Below are 25,110 nucleotides of genomic sequence, written 5' to 3'. Positions count from 1 at the left end.
ACAGAAAAGGGGAGTCACAGATATAGTGAACAACCAATATCCCTAGGGCAAGATCCAGATTTTATTTTAGAGGACATGGCCATGGCTAACTGGAAAGGGTGTCAAGGAAGCCACGCGTGGGTAAATGCCTTATTGGTGGCATTCTGCTGTACAAGTGCCCAGGAAAGCTGCTGACCACTTGAGTGTGATGGCCGTCATGTACTGTAGGAGCCAGGCACCAGAGAAACCATCCACCACAGGACCCATATGCTGGAAAAACTGAATACTGCAGGAGCCCAGTGCCAGAAAAGTCATTTAAAAAAAATTTAATGTTTATTTATTTTTGAGAGAGAGAGAGAGAGAGAGAGAGAGAGAGCATGAGCAGGGAAGGGGCAGAAAGAGAGGGAGACACAGAATCTAAAGTGAGCTCCAGGCTCTGAGCTGTTAGCACAGAGCCCGATGTGGGGCTTAAACCCATGAACCGTGAGATCATGACCTGAGCTGGAGTCGGATGTTTAACCGAGCCACCCAGGTGTCCCTAGAGAAACCATTCTTTGGCAGCAGAAGTCTGGCCAAGGGAGTGCACCAGAACCAGGAAGAGTCTCCATCTATTTTCAGTATTCCTCCAGCATCCTCTACTGGCAAAGCTGGTGGCAAAGGGGAAATATGTAAAGGGCATATCAAGAACTGTGAAATAGGTATGAGATTTTATTCTACTTGCAGACGACCCAGCTAGCCTGCCCCAGTGTCATGGACACTGTCAGGAAACATATGATACCTTGTGCAGATTCAAAGACTTGTATGACTTACGGCACAACAACCAAAACATACTGTATCTTAGCTTCTACTCACCTTGGCTCTGAAGTCCCAGAGCTTCTGACTTTTGATCTCAGGGTCATGAGTTCAAGCTCCCTATTGAGTGTGAAGCCTACTTTAAAAATAATAGTAATAAATTTTAAAAATTAGTAAAGCAAACTAGAGAAAAGAGAATGTGATTAAGAGAATCAAAAGAGAGGGAAAATACATTTACAGTACTGGGCTGTAAAAAGTCCACATATAAGCAGACTGGAGCAGTTCAAACCAATGTTGTTCAAGGATCAACTGTATAAGAAAGAATGCCTGACTCATCTTTTCCCATTAATTTTTAAATTTTTTTTAAACATTAAATTTGAGGGCGTCTGGGTGGCTCAGTTGGTTAAGTGTTCAACTTCAGCTCAGGTCATGATCTCACAGTTCATGAGTTTAAGCCCCCCATCAGGCTCTGTGCTGTCAGCTCAGAGCCTGGAGCCTGCTTCAGATTCTGTGTGTATGTCTCTCTCTCTCTGCCACTCCCCTGCTCCCACTCTGTGTCTGCCTGTGTCCTGAGAATCCCAGTCCAAACTGCCTGTTTGGTAAAATGAAATACCTTTTGGAAAAAGACATTTGCCTTCTTTGCAAGGATCCAAGACACCTGTAAGACTCCCTCGTCCACTGACCATTGGCGGGGTCCTTGGTACCAAGGGAGGCTATGGTTGAACAGAAGGGAGCCTCCAACTCCAGTGCTTGGGTGGGTCTAGACAGCAGTGACGCCCAGTGTTATTACGGATGTATCTAGCAAACATGAGCCCAGTGGGAAAACTAATGTGGACTATACCAGCATGCAGTACCAAGATTCTCTTTCCTTACCCCATGAGCAGAGAAAGTGGTATGAACTAAGCAAGGCCATGGTTCTTTTTTGTAAGATTTTATTTCTTTATTTTCAAGTAATTTCTACACCCAATGTGGGGCTTGAACTCACAACCTCAAGATCAAGGATTGTACTCTACTGATGGAGACGTCCAGGCGCCCCTAAGGCAAGGTTCTTTGTAAAAGTGGGAACAATACATAAGCTCACCAAAGAAAGAATGTATAGTAAGTTGTCTGTCTTGGAGAATGCAGTTTTCATATTCCAGATAGCATCTGGAGGTTCCCAGGACAGACTTAGCTCTGAGAACCTTCCTCTTGGTAGCCAGGAATCTGATTTTGGAATTCGGATTAAAGACTTGAGCCCAGACCACATTCACAGCCCCCCAGAGCCCACTCTTTCCCTCACTGCTTCTCCCTTCCCTCTTCTCCATCTCCTTTTCCCACCACCTCCCCTGAAACCTGCCTTTAGTCCTGTCCAAGGATGGCTAAAGCGAGGCAAGAGTTTCATTGCAACAGCATTTCTCCTGCTGGAGACTGATCTATAACTGGTGTGTTGGAATTTGGCTGGTGACCTATGATCCCAAGAACAATTAGGTGCCCCCTCGTCCAACAGGCACCATGGCCCCAAGCCCTGCGTTGGCATCATGAGCATAGATGCACCATGATTAGAGACACACGGACAGAATAACCAGTTGTTAGCATTTATTCTTCACAGACCTTGTGTGTTAGGGCTTTGAGAAGTTTTTAAAGGCATTTGTCTCTCCCTTTGATATTTATTTCACCTGAGTGAGAATGTTAGCAAGTGTTGCTCACAATTTGGATTTTCTGAAATACTAAGCAAAACCATTCTAAGCTGACTTACCCTTTTCAAGTGAGCAGAGCATTGACTCAGCATCTCCTTAATCAGCACCCCAGGGTTGCTATATGCTCTTTATATAATTGGCTATAGCATTCACAATTTTCAGGGAGCACAGGAACAAGAAAATTTCCTTGTCAAAAAGCAGTAGGGACCCATGAAAGCCATCCTCTACATGATACCACATCACGGGGACCCTCTGGTCCTCCAAGCGCTTCATATAGAGCAAGGTGTCATCACGGAGGATGTCATGCTCACAGCTCACCAGGAAGGCCTTGGGAAGCTGAGCAATGGTCTCATCATCTCTTATCAGAGGGGCATTGTCTACATCCAAAAGATGTTTGTTTTCCAGATAGGCAGCCCCATTAAAAGGGCTGGGAAACACAGGTTGGTGGCGCATCTTCCTGAATCTCCTGGGTATGTTGTCAGAGCTGAGCCACTGCTTGTACTTCCTCCAGAAGTCTGGGGGCATGAAGGCACCATCCAAGATGGCTTCCCACCAGTGAAAGTCGATAACCATATATTTAAACATACATGTCATCATGAACTTCTGGGGCAGGATGGGACATTTCTGCTCTGCCAGTAAGATGGCAGCTGCAAACTGATGATCTGAACAAGTGGATAAATCAGGACCTGGGCCCGGATCTGGGGAACATCTGATCTGCCCACCAGGGCCTGGGTGACACAGACCACATACGCTCCCCCAGTGCTGTCTCCACAGATCGCAACCCGGGAGGGGTCCACGCTGTAGGTTTCCAGGGCCTTCAGGAAGTGAATGGAGGCATTCAGGCAATCTCAGAAAATGCTGGGGTAATGGTGATCAGGAAGCTTGCGGTACCTGAAGAGCAAGCAGGGAACAAAAGTGTCGCAGTGTGGACAGGTGTCACTGGGAACCATTTTAACCATGTCCTCAAGTCCCCCTTGCAAGACTGTCTCTGACTAAATCCCCAGAATGGCCCGGTGAGGTGGGGATTCTTATCTTTTCTTTTTTTCTTTTGCATATGAGGACATGAAGGACCTCCCCTTAGTCCTACAGGCAGGGGTTCCGGACTCCAACACTAGGCTCTGCCTGTTGTCCATAGGTGTAGACATTCCACACAAGATTATGCAACTTGAAAGCTATCTGAGCCATCTGAAGTGGGGGCAAAACAACTGGTGATGCTGGGAGATACAAAGGAACCTCCTGGCTGTCCCACTGGCTGCCCAAAGAGAACAGGCTAAGCAAAGTAAAGCTCAAATAAAGCAGAAGTTTCTTTCAGGATGAGTTTTTGGTTTTTTTAATCAAAATCTAATGACCAAGGGGCTCCTGGAGGGCTCAGTCAGTTAAGCATCTGACTTCAGCTCACGTCATGATCTCCCATTTCACAAGTTCAAGCCCCACGTCAGGCTCTGTGCTGACAGCTCTGACCCTGGACCCTGCTTCAGATTCTGTGTCTTCCTCTCTCTCTGTCCCTCCCCTGCTCATGCTTTGTCTCTCTCAAAAATAAATAAACATTTAAAAAAAAAATTTTTTTTAATCTAATGACCAAGATTTGTTCTTTCCCAGTGACTTAAAGAGCTGCCTTTGGCACAAGAACAGACACTCAGATCAATGGAATAGAATAGAGAACCCAGAAATGGACCCACAAACGTATGGGCAACTAATCTTTGACAAAGCAGGAAAGAATATCCAATGGAATAAAGACAGTCTCTTCAGCAAGTGGTGCTGGGAAAACTGGACAGCGACATGCAGAAGAATGAACCTGGACCGCTTTCTTACACCAGACACAAAAATAAACTCAAAATGGATGAAAGACCTCAATGTAAGACAGGAAGCCATCAAAATCCTCAAGGAGAAAGCAGGCAAAAACCTCTTTGATCTTGCCCACAGCAATTTCTTACTCAACACATCTCCAGAGGCAAGAGAAACAAAAGCAAAATGAACTATGGGGACCTCATCAAATAAAAAGCTTCTGCACAGGGAAGGAAACAATCATCAAAACTAAAAGGCAAACGACAGAATGGGAGAAGATATTTGCAAATAACATATCAGATAAAGGGTTAGTGTCCAAAATCTACAAAGAACTTATCAAACTCAACACCCAAAAAACAAATAATCCAGTGAAGAAATGGGCAAAAGACGTGAATAGACACTTCTCCAAAGAAGACATCCAGATGGCCAACCGACACATGAAAAAACGCTCAACATCACTCATCATCAGGGAAATACAAAGCAAAACCACAATGAGATACCACCTTACACCTGCCAGAATGGCTAACATGAACAACTCAGGCAACAACAGATGTTGGCGAGGATGTGGAGAGAGAGGATCTCTTTTGCATTGTTGGTGGAAATGCAAGCTGGTGCAGCCACTCTGGAAAACAGTATGGAGGTTCCTCAAAAAACTAAAAATAGAACTACCCTATGACACAGCAATGGCACTACTAGGCATTTATCCAAGGGATACAGGTGTGCTGTTTCGAAGGGACACGTGCACCCCCATGTTTATAGCAGCACTATCAACAACAGCCAAAGTTGATGGAAAGGGCCCAAATGTCCATCGATGGATGACTGGATAAAGAAAATGTGCTATGTATATATAATGGAGTATTACTCAGCAATCGAAAAGAATGAAATCTTGGCATTTGAACTACATGAATGGAACTGGAGGGTATTATGCTAAGTGAAATTAGTCAGTCAGAGAAAGACAAAAATCCTATGACTTCACTCATATGAGGACTTTAAGAGACAAAACAGATGAACATATGGGAAGGGAAACAAAAATAATATAAAAACAGGGAGGGGGACAAAACAAAAGAGACTCATAAATATGGAGAACAAACTGAGGGTTACTGGAGGGGTTGTGGGAGGGGGATGGGCTAAATGGGTAAGGGGCATTAAGGAACCTACTGAAATCACTGCTTCACTATATACTAATTTAGATGTAAATTTTAAAAAATAAAAAATAAATTAAATAAATAAATAAATGTCACTATCTTAAATTCTTAAAAAAAAAAAAAAAAAAAAAAGAGCTGTCTTCTTTCTGGGGGTTGGGGAAAGAGGGAGAGGTTTGGGAGATGCCCTGAGGGTGAAGGTGGAGGAAAGGTAAACAGGCAGGAAACAGATTCTGCTCTGGCTGTGAAAAGCATCCTGAAGGCTGCTCTAAGCCCTCAAAGTGTGTCTCCTCATAGGAATTCAAGGGCAAAGAGAAAGGACTTTAAAATGAACTTCTAGGGGCATCTGAGTGGCTCAGTCCGTTGAGTGGCCAGCACTTGATTTTGCCTCAGGTCATGATCTCATGGTTCACGAGTTCAAGCCCCTCACAGGGCTAGGCACTAACAGTGCAGTCTGCTTGGGATTCTCTCCTTCCCTCTCTCTCTAACCCTAAATATAAATATAAATATATAAATATATATATGCGCTATAAATATATATATGCGCTAAGGGAGTAGATCTTAAATGTTCTCACCACAAAAAAGAAACAATAATTACATGATAGAATGGAGATGTTTCCTAATGCTATCATGGTAATCATTTTGCAATATATAAGTGTTTCAAACTGACACGTTATACACCTTAAACTTATGCAATGTTATATGTCAATTATATTTCAATAAAGCTGGGGGTGGTGCTGAACTTACAGAAATAGTAAAACACAAGCTAACTAATGCACAAATCAAGATTGAGATAATAGAAAGAAATCAATTTAAAAAATAGAAACCCTTTGGCTAAACAGCTTTGATTAGAAATTTTATGAAAAACATGGCTGTTATCCCAAATTTTTGTTTGAAGTTGTTGCTAAATGTGTTTTCTCTTCTTACAACCTATCATTTAAAAGCATTGTAAAAGAAAGTGCATTCTACTTGTAAGATTAAATTTGGAAGGCACGCATAAAGAAAACTGACACTTTAGACTAGTGGCTTTCAAACTTCGTTAGAACAGCAACATTGCTTTTCTTCAAAAAAATTTTTTTACATTGATTTATTTTTGAAAGACAGAGCGAGACAGAGCACAAGCAGGGGAGAGGCAGAGAAAGAAGGAGACACAGAATCCGAAGCAGGCTCCAGGCTCTGAGCTGTCAGCACAGAGTCCGACACAAAGCTTGCTTGAACCCACTAATTGTGAGATCATGACCTGAGCTGAAGTTGGACGCTCAACCGCTGAGCCACCCAGACCCTCTAATTTTTTCTTATTAAAATGATACAAGGACCCCCACTGTATAAAATAAGTGAGTAGTGGTCAGTCATTCTAGCTTTGCCCAGGGGCAGGGATCTGAACACCTCACTCATTCTTCTTCCTCTTTGACCTCCCTGGCCACCCCTAAAAAAACGAAGGGAATCCCAGTGTCCTAAGCAACCCAGTCTGGAAGCCACCACTTCCTATTAGATCTTGATTTTTGTTTCCATTAAAAGTTGCTCTAAGGCATCATCTTTAAGGATAGGGTTTGATTGACTGCAACCCTGCAACATTGCCTCAATGAGCAAATATGTTGATAAATAAATCAATGTTATCAACATAGCTTTCCATTTAAACTTAGCAAAACATATACTATTTAGTAGGGTCCTTGTATTGAGATGTGCTCAGCACCTAGAAGCAGCAAACACAAACTTCAGCCTCCATTTTTCTATTTCTAGAAGGATACACATCCTACTAAATGTTAAATATACAAATATGGCAGTATAAAAGAAATAACAAATATTACATGCTTTCCATTAGCAGAATCCCGACCTGCTAGAAAGAGGCAGAAATGCCCACCCTTGCCCACTCAGGGTAGGGGTGAAAGTCAAAAGATTCTCCAGGAGCTTAGGTAGGGAGTCTCATTATGTCTTGATGAGAAACCAGGGAGCATTTCAGACACTGGACATCTTTTCCGACCTGCAGTCACCCTGGCAGATTGAAGAACCTTACCTGTCTTCCAACCTCCACCAGCCTCTCTATCAAAACCCATGTCCTAAGTCTTTTCAACTATAACTATATCAAACAACAATATCCTAAGCAATCTCCTACAAATATTCATGCAGGTGTTTAACATTTCCGTGTGTTCAAGGGGCATTTTCATTATCACAAAGGGCTTCTCAGATGTAGAGTGTGACAGAGCCTCTATCAGTCAGACACTGTCTTCCTCAAATTTGAGAAGACCAGAGATGCTAAGTAAGTTGCTTTAAGCTGCACAGATGCCTGGGGGCAGCCAGGGTTTGAGGGGCCTTGTGGTAGAGGTTGAATCTAAAAGGACAGCTTTTAGTTTCTCTAACTTCTTGAAACTATTGCCCACTGTCTTCTTCTGTCTCGAGACACTCCCAGCATTGGACCCCAAAGTTAAGTAGGTAGGTAGTTGTTTTAACAAAATAAGCACCTGAAGAACCATCAGACCCAAACAACAGCCAGGACCTTGACCATAACCTTTGGCCAACCCTATCATACCCCCACCACCATCCCACCTCGCTGCCTTCGCCATCTGAGGGAACAGTGACCTTGACCTTCAATCCTGTATCCACCATTCCCTTTCTTTCCTTTTCATGTACTTTTATAATGTCTATGCATATTCCTTACAAATACTCTTTTGATTTTGTTTTTAACTTGATAAAAAGAGTACGAGGCTTACGTAATTATTTGAATGTTTTTCACTTAATTTTATACTGCCAAGACTCATTCACATTCTGGTGTGCCCTTCCAGTTCATTTATTTAAATGGCTATGTAATCATCCATAATACCTTAATGGCTGTGTAACATAATATTCACTGTGCCATGGTTTAGTTTAGTTTAGCTTAGTTTTTGTTTGTTTAGGAGAATTTTTACTCATGTTGAAAAGGGTTTAGAATATGATACATTAGTAATTACTCAAATTTCTGGTTTCAGAAAGAAGATGACATGGATTTATTTTTCCCTGTTCCTCTCCCAAAGGTCATTTAAAACACGGTAGGGGAGAGAGGCCAAGATGGCAGGCAGCATGGAAGCTCTCTGCTTCACTCGTCCCTGAAATGTAGCCAGATCAGCACCAAACCATTTTGCACACCTAGAAAATTGATCTGAGGACAAACACAACAATCTGCATAACTTGAGCCACAGAACTTGGCAGGCACATGGTGCAGAGAGGTGAGCTGGGGGAGAGAGAAGCTGCAGAGGGTAGGGAACTGTTTTTATTTGCAGAGAGAGAACAGAGATTTGGGGGGAGATTACAGGAAAAGCACTCCCTCCAAAAGCAGCTGGAGACAAAGAGAAAGAGTGGAAACACCTGCAAGGAAACATCTTCATAAGAAAGGGAGAAAGGAGAAAGGAGAGGGTTTCAATACCATTACGACTCTATAAATAGGGGAGCACAGAGCCAGAAACTTCGCAGCTCGATACCTGGTGCTGCTCTGGTGGGAAGGGCGAATCTTCAGGAGCAGAGAGCAAAGTCCAAGGGGTCATCAGGCCACATGGGAAGAGGCAGTTCCCCTGCAGAGAGGACATTTGGTAGAGGCCATGCAGTCTCCCCACAGGCAAAGGTCCCAGTGGACCCCAGATTACAGCCATGTTGCTGGTGTTGGAGCAAGGACATTAGGGTGTGGTGAAGACTGGCGCCAGGTGTGTGTTGTGATTTACCATAGCCTCTGAACCACTGCTGCCACACAATCATGTGAACTTTTTCTAGGGAGGCTGGCACCTGGCCACAGTCTCTGGGCCTCTGCAGCAGCATGGGCCAGCACCTGGCCATTGCTCAGTAAGACCCTCCCTACGAGGGTCAGAGTGGGTTCAAGCCGCAGGGCCCTCAGAAGTGAGGGGTTTGGAAACACAGTCCCATCTGAGAAAAAATTTGGGAAGGAGGTGCTGCCTGGCAGGCTGATGGCTTGATTGTGGACAGTGTAGAAGCAGGAAGTGGATGGAAGTCCAAGACAAAGAAGAGGTGTTTGATTGCCAGTTGGGGAGAGCACAGAGTTCTGATGCTAGAGACTGGGAAGCAGGGTGATGCCATTTTCACATCTCCCGGGCATACATGCATGCCCACACGCCACAACAATCCACCCCAGTAAGCTAAGCAGTGCCACCTAGTGGAGAATGGAGCCATTACACCAAGCCTTGTCCATCTCCACCAACCAAGCCCTAGAGGATGACCAAAAGTCTCTCTGCCTGCTTAGTTTACAGACTATAAAGTGCTCATAGTTTGACTTCTAGGGAAAACTGGATGTAATTTCACTCAGATTTCATTCTGTTTGCTGGTCCAGCTATTCATTTTTTTTTCTTTTCTTATTCTTGGATACAGAAAGAGAAAAAAATTATTTTTTATTTTCAGTTTTTATAAAAAAAAGATTTCTCTTTAATTTTTTTCTACTATATTTTTTATTATTTTTTGTAAATTTTTTAGTCTATTTTACTTTCTTAATTTCATTTTATTCTATTTTATTGTATACATTTTTTAAATTTTTAAACATTTTCTTAATTTTTCCCTCTTTTCTACATTTTTTCCTTTCCTTTTTTTCTCTATTCTATCAAGCTTCTTTCAACAACCAGACCAAAACACACCTAGCTTCCTTCATTTGATTTTTGTGTGTTGTTTTTAATTTTTTAATTTTATTTTTATTTTATTAAATTAATTCTTTTTCTTCCTCCAAAATGATGAAACAAAGTAATTCAGCCAAAAAGAAAGAACAGAAAGAAATGACAGCCAGGGACTTAATCTACACAGATGTAAGCAAGATGTCTGAACTAGAATTTAGAATCACAATAGTAAGAATACTAGCTGTAATTGAAAAAAGGATAGGGGTGCCTGGGTGGCTCAGTTGGTTAAGCGTCTGACTTCAGTTCAGGTCATGATCTCATGGTCTGTGAGTTCAAGCCCCGCATCGAGCTCTGTGCTAACAGCTTGGAGCCTGGAGCCTGCTTTGGATTCTGTGTGTGTGTGTGTGTGTGTGTGTGCGCGCGCACCTCTCTCTCTGCCCCTCCCCCACTCGTGCACTGTCTCTGTCTCAAAAATAAATGAACATTAAAAAAAAGAAAAAAGAAAAAAGCATACAATCCCTTTCTGCAGAGATAAAATAAGTAATATCTAGTTAGGACTAAATTAAAATGCTATAACTCGAATGGATGCCATGGTGGCAAGGGTGGATGAAGCAGAGCAATGAATCAGTGATACAGAGGACAAACTTATGGAGAATAATGAAGCAGAAAAAAAAAGAGGGAAACTAAGGCAAAAGAATACGATATAAGAATTAGAGAAATCAGTGATTCATTAAAAAGGAACATCAGAATCATAGGGGTCCCAGAAGATGAAGAGAGAGAGAAATGAGTAGAAGGGTTATGTGAGCAAATCATAGCAGAAAACTTTCCTAACCTGGGGATAGACACAACATCAAAATCCAGGAATCACAGAGAACTTCTATTAGATTCAACAAAAACCAACCATCAACAAAGCATATAATAGTCAAATTCACAAAATACACAGACAAGGAAAGAATTATGAACACAGCAAGGAAAAAAAGTCCTTAACCTTTAAGAGAAGACAGATCAGGTTCTCAGCAGACCTATCCACAGAAACTTGGCAGGACAGAAAGCAGTGGCAGGATATATTCTGCATGCTGAATCAGAAAAATATGCAGCCAAGAATTCTTTATCCAGCAAGGCTGTCATTCAAAACAGAGGGAGAGATAAAAAGTTTCCCAGACAAAGAAAAACTAGAGGAGTTCATGATCACTAAACCAGCCCTGAAAGAAAAAGTTAAGGGGACTCACTGAGAGGAGAAAAGACAAAAGGAAACAAAAAAGACCAAAACCAACAAAGACTAGAAAGGACCAGAGAATACCCCCAGAAACTCCAACTCTACAGGCAACACAATGGCAATAATTTCATATCTTTCAGTACTCACTCTAAATGTCAATGGACTAAATTATCCCATGAAAAGACATAAGATAACAGAATGGATAAGAAAACAAGATCCATATATATGCTGTTTACAAAAGACACATTTTAGACCTAAAGACACCTTCAGATTGAAAGTAAGGGGATGGAGAACCATCTATTGTGCTAATGGTTGCCAAAAGAAAGCTGGAGTAGCCATACTTATATCAGACAATCTAGATTTTAAAATAAAGACCATAACAAGAGATGAAAGGGGGCATTATATCATAATTAAGGGGTCTGTCCACCAAGAAGAGCTAACGATTGTAAACATTTGTGCCCCCAACATGAGAGAACCCAAATATATAAATCAGTTAATCACATATATAAAGAAACTCATTGATAATCATACCATAATAGTAGGGGACTTCAACACCCCCACTTACAGCAATGGACAGATCATCTAAGTAGAAAATCAACAAGAAAACAATGGCTTTGAATGACACACTGTACCAGATGGACTTAACAGATGCATTCAGAACATTTCACCCTAAAGCAGTGGAATACACATTCTTCTTAAGTGCACATGGAACATTCTTCAGTATAGATCACGTACCAGGACACAAATCAGCCCTCAACAAATACAAAAAGATCGAGATCATACCATGCATATTTTCAGATCACAATGCTATGAAACTCAAAAGCAACCACAAGAAAAAATATGGAAAGACAACGAATACTTGGAGACTGAAGAACATCCTACTAAAGAATGAATGGGTTAACCAAGAAGTTAAAGAGGAAATTAAAAAGTACATGGAAGCCAATGAAAATGATAATACCACAACCCAAAACCTCTGGGATATAGCAAAGACAGTCATAAGAGGAAAGTATATAACAATCCAGGCTTTCCTAAAGAAGAGAAAAGGTCTCAGATACACAACTTAAGCTTACACCTTAAAGAGCTGGAAAAAGAACAGAAAAAAAAAAACCCAAAACCATCAGAATATGGGAAATGATAAAGATTAGAATGTAAATCAATGCTATCAGAATCAAAAAAACAATAGAACAGATCAATGAAACCAGAAGCTGGTTCTTTGAAAGAATTAACAAAACTGATAAACCCCTAGCCAGTTTTATCAAAAAGAAAGAGGAAAGGACTGAAATAAATAAAACCAAGAATGAAAGAGGAGAGATAACAACCCACACTGCAGAAATACAAACAATACTAAGAGAATATTATAAACAATTATATGCCAATAAATTGGGCAATCTAGAAGAAATGGACAAATTCCTAGAAAAATATAAACTACCAAAACTGAAACAAGAATAGAAAATTTTAAGAGACCCATTAATAGAAAATTTTAACAGGCCCATAACCAGTAAAGAAATTGAATTAGTAATCAAAAATCTCCCCCCAAAAACAATAGTCCGGGGGCGGATGGCTTTCCAGGGGAATTCCAGCAAACATTAAAGAAGAGTTAACACCTATTCTTTTGAAGCTGTCCCAAAAAATAGAAATGGAAGGAAAACTTCCAAACTCATTCTGTGAGGCCAGCATTACCCTAATTCAAAAACCAGACAAAGACCCCACAAAAAAGGAGAACTAAAGACCAATTTCCCTGCTGAACATGGATGCAAAAATCCTCAACAAGATACTAGCCAACCAGATCAAACAATACATTAAAAGAATTATTCATCACAATCAAGTGGAATTTATACCTAGGATGCAGGGCTAGTTCAATATCCACAAATCAATGTGATGTGTCATTTTAATAAAAGAAAGGACAAGAACTACATGATCCTCTCAATAGATGCAGAGAAAGCATTTGACAAAATACAGCATCCTTTCTTGATAAAAACCCTCAAGAAAGTAGGGATAGAAGAATCATACCTCAAGATTAAAAACCATATACAAGATACACTCTGCTAATATTATCCTCAATGGGTAAAAACTGAGAACTTTCCCCCTAAGGTCAGGAACACGACAGGGATGTCCACTCTCACCACTGTTATTCAACATAGCATTGGAAGTCCTGGCCTCAGCAATTAGACAACACAAAGGAATAAAAGGCATCCAAATCAGCAAGGAGTAAGTCCAACTTTCACTCTTCGCAGATGACATGATGTGGAAAACCTGAAAGATTCCATGAAAAAACTGCTAGAATTGATCCATGAATTCAGCAAAGTCACAGGATATAAAATTATAGAAAGCATAGAAATTGGTTGCATTTCTATACACCAATAATGATGCAGCAGAAAGAAAAATCAAGGAATAAATCCTATTTACAATTGTACCAAAAACCATAAAATACTTAGGAATAAATCTAACCAAAAGATCTATACACTGAAAATTATAGAAAGCTTATGAAATAAAATTGAAGACACAAAACAATGGAAAAAGATTCCATGCTCCTTGATAGGAAGAACAAATATTGTTAAAATGTCGATACTACCCAAAGCAATCTACATATTCAATGCAATCCCTATCAAAATAACACCAGCATTCTTCACAGAGCTAGAACAAACAATCCTAAAATTTGTATGGAACCAAAAACAGACCATGAATAGCCAAAGCAATCCTGAAAAAGAAAACCAAACCTGGAGGTATTACAATCCTGGACTTCAAGACGTATTACAAAGCTGTAATCATCAAGACAGTACGGTACTGGCACAAAAACAGACACATAGATCAGTGGAACAGAATAGAGAACCCAGAAATGGACCCACAAACGTATGGGCAACTAATCTTTGACAAAGCAGGAAAGAATATCCAATGGAATAAAGACAGCCTCTTCAGCAAATGGTGTTGGTAAGACTGGACAGCTACATGCAGAAGAATGAGCCTGGACCACTTTCTTACACCAGACACAAAAATAAATCCAAAATGGATGAAAGACCTCAATGTAAGACAGGAAGCCATCAAAATCCTCGAGGAGAAAGCAGGCAAAAACCTCTTTGACCTCAGCTGCAGTAACTTCTTACTCAACATGTCTCTGGGGGCAAGGGAAACAAAAGTAGACCTCATCAAGATAAAACCTTCTGCACATAGAAGGAAACAATCAGCAAAACTAAAAGGCAACCAACAGAATGGGAGAAGATATTTGCAAATGACATATCAGATAAAGGGTTAGTATCCAAAATCTACAAAGAACTTATCAAAACCCAAAAAAACCAAATAATCCAGTGAAAAAAAATGGGCAAAAGATATGAATAGACACTTTTCCAAAGACATCCAGATGGCTAACAGACACATGAGAAAATGCTCAACACCACTCATCATCAGGGAAATAAAAATCAAAACCACAATGAGATACCAACTAACACCAGTCAGAATGGCTAAAATTAACAACTCAGGCAACAACAACTGTTGGCGAGGATACGGAGAAAGGGGAACCCTCCTGCACTGCTGGTGGGAATGCAATCTGGTGCAGTCACTCCAGACAGAAAACAGTATGGAGGTTCCTCAAAAAACTAAAAATAGAACTACCCTACGACCCAGCAATTGCACTACTAGGCATTTATCCAAGGGATACAGGTGTGCTGTTTCGAAGGGACACATGCACCCCAATGTATATAGCAGCACTATCAACAATAGCCAAAATATGGAAAGAGACCAAGTGTCCATTGACAGATGAATGGATAAAGAAGATATGGTGTGTGTGTGTGTATATATATATATATATATATATATATATATATATATATGGTGGAGTAGTGTATATATATATATGTATACACATATATATATACTTGTATATACTTGTATATATATATACATATACTTGGCAATGAAACAGAATGAAATCTTGCCATTTGCAACAACATGGATGGAACTAGAGGATATTATGCTAAGCGAAATTAGTCAGAGAAAGACAAAAATCCTATGACTTCACTCACATGAGGACTTTAAGAGACAAAACAGATGAACATAAGGGAAGGGAAACAAAAATAATATAAAACAGGGAGGGGGACAAAACATAAGAGACTCTTACATATAGAGAACAAACTGAGGGTTGCTGAAGGGGTTTGGGGAGTGGGGTGGCTAAATGGGCAAGGGGAATTAAGGAAGACACTAAGTACTGGGTGTTATACGTGGGGGGTGAATCGCTGGGTTCTACTCTTGAAATCATATTGCACTATGTGCTAACTAACTTGGATGTAAATTTTTTAAAAAGTAGAAAAAAACATGGCAGATGCTTATACTAAAAAGCATTTGTTGCTTAGCAACAGTAGCTAAACTATGGGGAGAGTCCAAATGTCCATCAACTGATGAATGGATAAAGATGTGATGTGGATGTACAATGGAGTATTACCCAGTGATCAAAGAGAACAAAAACTTGCCATTTGCAACGACATAGATGGAGCTGGAATGTATTGTGCTAAACGAAATAAGTCAGTCAGAGAAAGACAAATATCATATGATTTCACTCATACGTGGAATTTAAGAAACAAATTAGATGATCATAAGGGAAGGCAAAATAAAAAAGAGAGAGGCAGAGAAGCAAACCGTAAGAGGCTCAGAGAACAAACTGAGGGTTGATGGAGGGAGGTGGGTGGGGGATGGGCTAAATGGGTTATGGGTACTAAGGAGGGCACTTGTTCTGATGAGCATGAGGTGTTATATGTAAGTGCTGAATCACTTGTGTGTACATTTAATATAGTGTCACTTAGTGTTTTGCTTAGCATAATACCCTCTAGCTCCAACCACATCATTGCAAATGGCAAGATTTCATTCTTTTTTGCGGCTGGAAAACACTCCGTTGTGTATACACCACATCTTTATCCATTCATCTGCCGGTGGACACTTGGGCTACTTCCATAATTTGACCATTGAAAAAAATGTTGCAGTAATCACAGGGGTGATTACTTTTTAATTGTAAGTATCCAGTGGTGTAATTATTAGATCATAGGGTAGTTCTATTTTTAACTTTTTGAGGAACCTCCATACTGTTTTCTACAGTGGCTGCACCACTTTGCATTCCCACCAACGGTGCGTGAGGGTTCCCCTTTCTCCACCTCCTCACCAGCACTCGCTGTCTCATGCCCCAGTTTGTTCGTGCACACCCCTGCTGTGGGCATTTGACCTCTTTCTGGGTTTTTGCTCTCTTGAACGGCGCTGTGCCTGTGTCCGTGCATGTACGTGCGAGAGTGCCTCTTGGGGGCTAGGGCCCCTCTCTCTCTTCTACAAATCATCCACGTGCTCCTCCCTACCTTCTTCCACCCAAGTGACACCCACTGACTTTCTCCAGCAGCTCACCCAATCGACAGCAGCACAGAATCAGTCTCCAGGGCCAGAAAATTGCACAGGTGGTGGTACAAGTGTGCAAGACAGAATCGGTCACAGCAGCCGCCCTGAGTGGCCTGCAGGGATGTCAACACCCCCATGCAGGGCCCAGCACTGTGCACCCTAGTCCCCGAGGAGAACCTGCCAGCAGTGTCCGCTTTGGGTGTGATATTGTTTTTCTGTTCCTTTCCCTACTTCCTCTGCAGTGACTCCAGCTGGCTCTGCCTGGGCAAAACCAAAAAGCCAGGCCATGTAAGACACCTGACATCTGCCGTGGTCTCCTGAATGTCGGGACTCCAATGCGCCTCAGGGCTCACCAGCTGCAACATTTTCTTCCACAGTGGGGGGGAACTGAGGACCAGGAAGGCTTGGCGATTTGAAACGGACAAAACCAAGGCCAGGGAGGGTAGGCATGCCTGCTGTAAAATATTAATGGTAATTACGTACGCATGCACACAAATGTATGTTATTAAGAAATATAGGATGGTTGGATGGGCCACTTTTATTATTTTTAATTTTTTTAACAATTTATTCATTTTTGAGAGACAGAGACAGATAGAGCATGAGCAGGGGAGGGGCAGAGAGAGAGAGACACACACAGAATCCGAACCAGGCTCCAGGCTCTGAGCTGTCAGCACAGAGCCGGATGTGGGGCTCAAACCCACGAACTATGAGATCACGACCTAAGCTGAAGTCGGACGTTTAACCAACTGAGCCACCCAGGAGCTCCATGGGCCATTTCTATTAGCCGAGGGGTACCTCTGAGGTTCTCAGACAAGTCCATTATCAACAGTCCGTTGGCCATCCTGGTACAGCACCAGACACAGTATCTGTGCCAAATAAGCCTCTAATTCCGTGGTTTCTAACCTTGGCTGTGCTGTAGATAGAAGTACCAGGGAGGTTTTCCAAGTCCTGGTGCCCAGACTGAGCCCCAAGTAATTGAACCAGTGTCTCTGGGGTGGGGAGCACGGGCAGCAGGAGTTCCCAAATTCCAGCCTCGGGGGCGGTGGTGAATGACTGAGCAGACCGGGAGAAGTGCCCCAGCTTCATCATCACCCTTTGAGGGACGTGACGGAGGAGGGGACAAAACTGAGTGGGACAGGCAGCTCCCAAGGAGGCCTTAGCCCTGCTTGCAGATTAGCGCCATCTGGGAGCTTTTTAAAAATGCTGATGCCTGGGCCCCACCCCTGAGACTGACAGTGGCGTGGGCAGGACCTTGGTGTGGGTATGACTCAAAGCCCCCCCAGGGGGTTCAAAGCACAGCCAGGGTGGAGACCGCTGCTGGCCTTTCCCACATCATCCCCCTGCCTCCCTGCTCTGCTGCCCTGACATTCTTTCTCTCCCTCGAGCCCCTGTTTTGGAGCTCTGCACTTGCTGTTTCTTCTGCTTAGACTTAACTGGGCTGGGACAGAGTGAGGCAGGCACTTGCCTTGGGCACAAAACTAAGGGGCCACCAAGACACTCTGCAGCTGAGACAAATAATACTTTGGTGCAATCTTTTAAGGAATCAAAGCAAATGCCACGAGTATCTGTGATGAAGGACGTATGAAAATCTTACATAGACAAGAGCCTACTTTGCATTTGTACAATTCGCCTGGCCCTGTTGGATCCCGCCTTTAGATAAACGTTGTTATTTTGTACATAATAATAGTACATAAATAGTACATAATATGTACATAATAAATAGTACATAAAATTATCTTGAAGACTGAGTTTCTTGGTGCCCCTTTAAATATCGAGCCCCAGGCAGGGGCCCCATTTGCCTGCCCCTATCCCTACAGGCTTAGAATGCTGTTCCCCAGCCTCTATGGGGCTTATTCCTCCTCATCAGGTGCTTGGACCTGAGTTCAAATTCTACCTTTTCCAGAAGCTTCCTCTGGAAAAACTAAAGATGCACATGAATCATTTTCTATCCCATCATCTTGTGCCATAACTCTGTGGAATTACCCTATTTATTGGCTTTCTCTTTCATTGCCCAGCCTCTTCGTTTGAGTAGGCTCCATCAGAGTTTTTCGTGTTCTCCACTCGGTCCCCTGTACCTGGAACAGGATATGACACAAGGTGAATACCGGTGAATATTTCCCAAATGAAGCCTCGCTTCACTTTTAAAATAACATCATGCCCCACAGAGGAGGGCTAACAGTCCTGGCCAACTAATGGGGTGCTCCCGGGAGATCTCTGAAAGGGAAGCATGACCTCCGGGGCCGGTAGATGGGAGATATCCATTGTTAACTTGTGAAAAAAAGGAGAGCATCCCGGCAGCAAATGCGGCTATTGCTATTTCCACCACCAGGCGGCAGCACACCCTAATCTCAAGGAAGTTTTGGGCAACTTTGGGCAGCCATCCGTCCACCCATTTGTTCGTCCATGAACACATCCTTTCACCCAGTTATTCACCCATCCATTCATCCATCTTTGTGTTCATGAACTCATACAGTCATTCAAAAATTAAAATCCACAGGCAAGGAAGGCGCTGGAGATAAGGCAGCGAACAAAACACAAGTCTTCCTGGCACTCTGGGAGATTCCATTTTTAGTTGGGGAAGACGGACAGAAAATGAGGAAATACACGAAGGAACAAGATAAATTCAGACCATGACAAGTGTCATGAGGGAAATTTAAAGGGATGATGTCAGGGATGGAGACGGGCATGGAACTCTAAGGGACTATGCCTTAGGTAAGATGTTCAGGGAGGCCGCTCTGGAGAGGATATTTGAGGTCAGCCTGAATGAACAAATAAGGGTCCACCAGTCATGCAAAGTCAGGAGGGGAGAGACATCGTCTGAAGCTGCCAGAACAGCAGGTGCCAAAGATTCAAAGAGAGAGGGGAGGAGCCTGGAGTGTCTGAGAGGCAGGCAGTGTGGCTAGAGCGCAATGAACTGCTTTGGGAGGAGGGAGACGCCGTGCACCTGGTTGGAAAGGTGGGCAGGACCTCCAAAGCTGTCAGGGCTCGAGGGCTCGGTTCCATCTAAAGGCACCGGAAAGCCACAAGAAGGGTTTAGCCCAGGACCGACAAGCTCTGACTTATAGTTTTACAAGCTCTTTCTGGCTGCCAGGGAAGGAATGGATTGAGGGGCGACAGAAGTGTGTGTGTGGCGGGGGGTGGTTGTGGGGTGTGAGGGTCAAGGGGGCCGAGGCAAGAGAGAACATGGGGTCTTGGATCATGGTAGTGTAGCAGAGCCAGGGAGAGATGCATGGGTTTGGGATGTACTGTGGGTGGAAAACGGATAAGACGGGCCAAAGCTGTGGGTGGCGAGGGAAGAGAGCAGTCAACACCCCAGCATCGTGAAAGCCCCACTGAGACACCGCACTAGCCTCACCTTGACCAAGACCATTACAGTACAGAAAAGAACGTTTCTCGCATAGATTGAGTGTCATCTGCTTACTTGAGCCCAAAGCACTCAGCCTGGGATTCCTATAAAAAATCTCCAACCGCTGGGGCACCTGGGTGGCTCAGTCAGTTAAGCGTCCTGACTCTTGATTTCGGCTCAGGTCATGACCTCACAGTTCATGTGTTCAAGCCCCGTGTCAGGCTCTGCGCTAACAGTGCGGAGCCTGCTTGGGACTCTGTCTCCCTCTCTCTCTCTGCCCCTCCCCTGTGCTCTCTCTCTCTAAATAAATAATTTTTTTTTTTTTAAAGCCTCCAACCGCTGGCTTTTTAAGTTACTCTTAAAAAGGTTCTCAGTGAAGGGTGAGCCAAGTTGTACACACAGATGAAGCTCTTCCTTTACAAAGCTGCAGGGAAGCACCTTACCCAAGTTCCCCATGAACCCGCCTCCTCCGTGGAAGAAGATGATGCTTCACCAGGGGCTAGAGGACTCTGCCTTGGATTGGAACAGCCTCACAGGTATGGTCCCAAAATACAAGTCAGTCACTACAAGTCTAGCATCCTTTTTTGTTCTCACAAAACCATGCAATAACTGGGTAAATCTGGGCCTGGAGCAGATTCCCAGCCTCTCAAATATATTCCCCTGTCAGGCGTAAGAGAAAGAAAGGGAGACATTAGGAGAGGTCAGGACCCATCTGGATCGTAGAGGACTCCTGTCACCTGTAATTGCTAGGATGTTTTTGCAGTTTCTTATGTGTCTCATCTGGGTAAGGCTCATCAGGAAGGACAGGCTCTGGATTGTGTCCCCATAGAGGGTTTGGGTTTCACAACTTCCTCCCAAACGATCTTGATTGAATAACGGTATGAATTGGCCAAAGATCTTGACCATGTTTAGGCTGACTGGTTGGGCACTGAATTGAACAAAGTCAACTGTTCAAGGCAACTGGCAGGCAACCTTCCTCTTTGGCTCTCCAGCCTCAGATGGCAAAAAGGGTCATCACTTGGGTCAACACCCAACATTGCCCGCCCGGAGCCTGCGCCATGACAGATTCTTAAGCCATGTTTGTGTTCAACAAAAGAAAGTGATGGGATTAGGGATGCCTGCTGTTGACTCAGAAGAAGGGTGCAATGGCACATGGCCATTTACTTGCCAAATGTGTATAAATTTCCATTGTTTTTAAACTAATATAGTCACTCTAGCTATAAACAAACAAATGTCTGAATAAATCATGAAATATAGTTACAAGTTATCATGTTGCAGGTACTCACTGCCTTTCAACCACTGGAATCATCTCTTCCAAGGACCGCACATTAAGTGTGTCCTTGTCCCAAGGGAAGTGCATCATTTATGAGTCACCTATAGCATGCCAGTAGTGGTCCGAGTGGTTATAAACTGGATGAAACTTTTCAGTGATGCTTCTAAGTCAAGCAGAGTTATCAGCTCTATTTTGTAGATGGGGGAGCTGAGGCAAACCAAGGTCAAGTGCCCTGCCTGCCAAGGAGTAACATGCAGAACATGTGTTCTCAACCACTAAACCAGAAAGAGCTTGGATTCTGGAGTCAGGAAGATCTGAACTCAAGTTTTAGCTTATCGCCAAACTAACCGTCTCTGAGCTCCGATCTCCCTCCTTTACAAAACAGAATGGTGTCCACAGCCCAAGGAGGAGGCTTGGGGATTAGACGTGACCGGTCACGATGAGTGTCTCACTGCTGGGTCCTGGCAAGCGTGATCCCCAGTCCTTCTCCTGCTCACACCCACTGGGTCTTGTCCCAGGTCCCCTGGGATGCCCCAGTGCCTTCCTTCCGTGGAGACATCCAAGGCTTTGATTTCTCCAAAGAGAACTCCAAACAAAACCTTCATTTCCCTGCTTGAGCTGGAGGAGAGTGAGGTGAGGAACTGGTGGGAGATGGCCTGCTTGGCCCACATCTGAGGACGCCAGGCCTCTGTACTCAGCCAGCTCGGACCCTCACTGGCCAGCTCAGCTCCGAGCACCCTGACGTCAAGATGCCTCCTGTCGGCTCAGATGGGCTCCAGCTCTCACCTCCTCCACTGCAGTTCCCCCATGCTCCATGTGCTCACCCTCGGCTCACCTTGTTTCCTGGAAGCCTTTCTACCTGCCTAGCAGGTGGAGAAACACCAAACGGACTTTGATATCCAAGCTCAAGTCCGTGTTCTCATTGACTGATGCCATCCCTGCGCTGTATCCTCCTGTTCACAGCAATGGCTGCTGCCTCCTTGGAGGCCCTAAGTACCCTGCCCAGATTTCTTCAGAACCCCTCAAGGCTTTAGTACGTGGATGTGGTCACCCGTGTGTCTCCCTCCACCGAACATCATTATCTTCATCACGGACACCCCGTGATGGGCAGTGCGTGCTGGGGGCACCCAGCCAGCGCTGGAGGGATCAGGATGAGACAACCCAAGCGAAGCTCCCGCTTCGGGGCCGTGAAGCTGGACAAGGAAACCCCTTGGGAAGAAGAGGGGGAGCCCTCGCGTGGTGCCGCTCATCGCGATTGGAGACCAGCGAGAAGGCTTGCATCACCTTGTGGGCGGAAGAAGCCTGCTTGCCTCCTCCAACAAGAGGAAGGAAGGAACTTCTTGCCCAGCAACAAGCTCAGCCAATAAGAAGATACCACAACTCAGCCAATGAGAAACTGCCCCTCCCTGACCTCACACTTTCCTCCAATGGACTTTCATTCAAAGCAGCCCCTCCCACCTCCCTCCACTTCTCCGTAAAGAAGCTTCTCTCCTTTGATCTCTGGACTCGCAGGTGGTTTGCCATAACTTGCAGGTCCCCAATTGCAATTCCTCTACTCTTCCTGAATAAGCCCACCTTGCTGGCAAAATAATGGGCTGTGTTGCTTCTAAGGTCCGTCTGCGAGCCTCCTGTGAGTGCCCCAGAGCCACGGTCATCAGCAGGTGCTTGCAGCTTGTGGGCTACTCTTTAGGAGAAAACAAGGTCGGAAAGGCCTTGGTTTTTTCTGGGTCTCAAACTGGCCCATAATTCCGTGCAATGGCAGCCACTGGTTTGAGACAGGCCGACTTCCAGTGAAGTGCTTGGCCAGGAAAAATAACAGAGATGAGAGTTTTGCCCGCAACCTGTCTCCTTGAGTCAGTAACATTTCTGAAATTATAAACTAGAGGTGTTCATGTCTCTAAGAGTCATCCACATCCATGGTGGAACATTCCAGAAGCACATAGACATATTTTATTTCTTTACCGAACATAGGAAGCCCTTATCACGTGTCATTTAATTCTTTTGCCATCCTGATGAGATGGACACCATTGTTTCCTTTCGCAGATGGGAAAATAGACACAGAGAGGTCAAGTGCATTGCCCAAGATTGCACAGCCAGAGCTGGGATGCACATGCTGGCAGGCTGCCTACCATCTGGGCTCCTTACCTTTCACTCTGCTATCAGCTAAGTGAGGCCTTCTGTCTTCCTCCTTCTACAGTTGCCCTCCATCCCCACAAGTAAGCAGTGTGAACTGTTGGGCTGATAACACCCAGGGGTTGGAACACTGGGTTAAAACCAGTGGTCTGCCTCCTACGAGATGCCAAGCCTTTGTTTCCAAACCTGTTGCAGCTCTAAATATGTGCCGTCCTATCCCCAACCCTAGTCCCTGCTCAGAGCCTGGCCAGCATGACCCCTCTGACATGCTGGATAGATTCACCTATGTCTTGATCAGCAAATGGAAAGCACCTACCAGGTGGCAGGTCTGTGCCTGTGGCCAATGTCACAAAGGTAGTTAAAGCAGTCCCTGCCTTCCATGTGCCTACACTGTATTCAGAGGAGACAGCCTACAGGCAGCTGAGTGCGCAGAGGGCAAAAGAGGCTGTGGTTTAAGGCGGTTCGGTTCCCTGTCAGGCTGAAAACCCTGTAGAAGAAGGGGCTGGGTCTGCAATCCTTTTAGAATCCTCAGAAAGCAGCCAGGTGACGGGTGCTCAGTAAGTGTTTGAAGGAAGAAAAGGAGGGAAGGGCAGAGAGAGGAAGGGAAAGGAGAGCTGGAAGGGAGAGAGGAAGGGAAGGAAGGGAAACAGAGCTGCAGACACAAAAGAGAGGGTAACAAAATATGTCTTGGGGAGAGTCTAAAGAGGAAAGGAGGGGCAAGTTATGGGGAGAGAGGAAAGGAGACCCAACCCACTACAGAGCCCAAGAGCAAACTCACCAAAGTTAAAGCATACAGGAACAGGCAATGCAGAAATCTGAACTTGGCGGGATGTTGCAAGGTAGAGGGGACATCTACGGTGAGGAAATGCTGGAGGACAGTCCAGACGAAGACTCCCACAAAAAAGGTGCACAGGAGCACCAGGCACAAGACGAGCATGCTCCCAAGGTTGCTAGCAGCTGCCTCTCCAGAGAAAGGAGCTTGGACACTTGTGTTAGGAGAACGTGGACCCGCTATACCAGCTCTCTCTCTGCTCCCACTGGTTTTGGACTTAGCCGTGATTCAGTGGGCTAACGTGGCATCTTACAGGGCCAATGGGAGCTGGAGGGACTATTTCTCTGAGCAATGAAAGCTCCAAGAAAACCAGTCTTGCCCAAGACCCCTAAGGGAAAGGCCTCACATAGTTGTGCAGGCCTCTGTGGCCTCACCTTCCCATGCAGAATCGGCCAGCTTTCCTCACCATGGCATGGTTGGGCTGGCCAAAGCACATCTCATGCCAGGTTGCAGCCCTGGCCGCATTCAAGTCCAGGCTGCGGGGAGAGGCAGCATGGCCGAGAGTCAAGAGGACTTACTCAGATGCCAGCCTGCCTGGGTTTGAATCCCGCCTTTTCAGCTTACTGGCTCAGTGGCCTTGGATAAGTTCTCTCTATTCTCTGCATCTCGGTGCCCTCCTCTGAAAGGAGATAGACTGCTGAGGAATTGGCAATAGCGCGGCAAAGAACAGGAGCATGCAAATATCCTTTTCAAGCAAATCTTACTTACCTATTATAAATAAACGTATGCACACAAATGCCTGTGGAAGACTGCATAAATCGTGCAATATACCGCTCGAAGAATTTTCACAGTGAACACGCCCAAACACCGGCACCCAAACCAGGATACGGTACATCTCTAGCAACTAGGGGTCCCTTCTCCCCATCACCACCGCCCCCTGCCCGTGACTAAACCCACCAAAGGCAACCACTCTCCTTCCTTTAACAGCCCACACTCATGTGGCTGATTTCTGACTTTTATATAAATAGAATCACGCAGAGGGGACT

General features: G+C 44.2%; 1 protein-coding gene across 1 annotated transcript; it reads right to left on the bottom strand.

Moving 5' to 3' along the window:
- Nucleotides 1-2,564: 2,564 nt before the first annotated feature.
- Nucleotides 2,565-24,229, bottom strand: LOC122228455 (arylacetamide deacetylase-like 4). Its single transcript, XM_042953511.1, is given in 5 exon segments — nucleotides 2,565-3,061; nucleotides 3,064-3,338; nucleotides 16,550-16,613; nucleotides 20,330-20,546; nucleotides 24,071-24,229. Coding segments are annotated over 5 exon segments (1,212 nt in total).
- Between the last annotated feature and the right edge of the window lie 881 nt (nucleotides 24,230-25,110).

The sequence above is a fragment of the Panthera leo genome, chromosome C1 (assembly GCF_018350215.1).
Source record: "Panthera leo isolate Ple1 chromosome C1, P.leo_Ple1_pat1.1, whole genome shotgun sequence".
Classification (NCBI taxonomy): Eukaryota; Metazoa; Chordata; class Mammalia; order Carnivora; family Felidae; genus Panthera; species Panthera leo.
The sequence above is the reverse complement of the archived record's forward strand: the minus strand, read 5'-3'. Positions and strand labels throughout refer to the sequence as shown.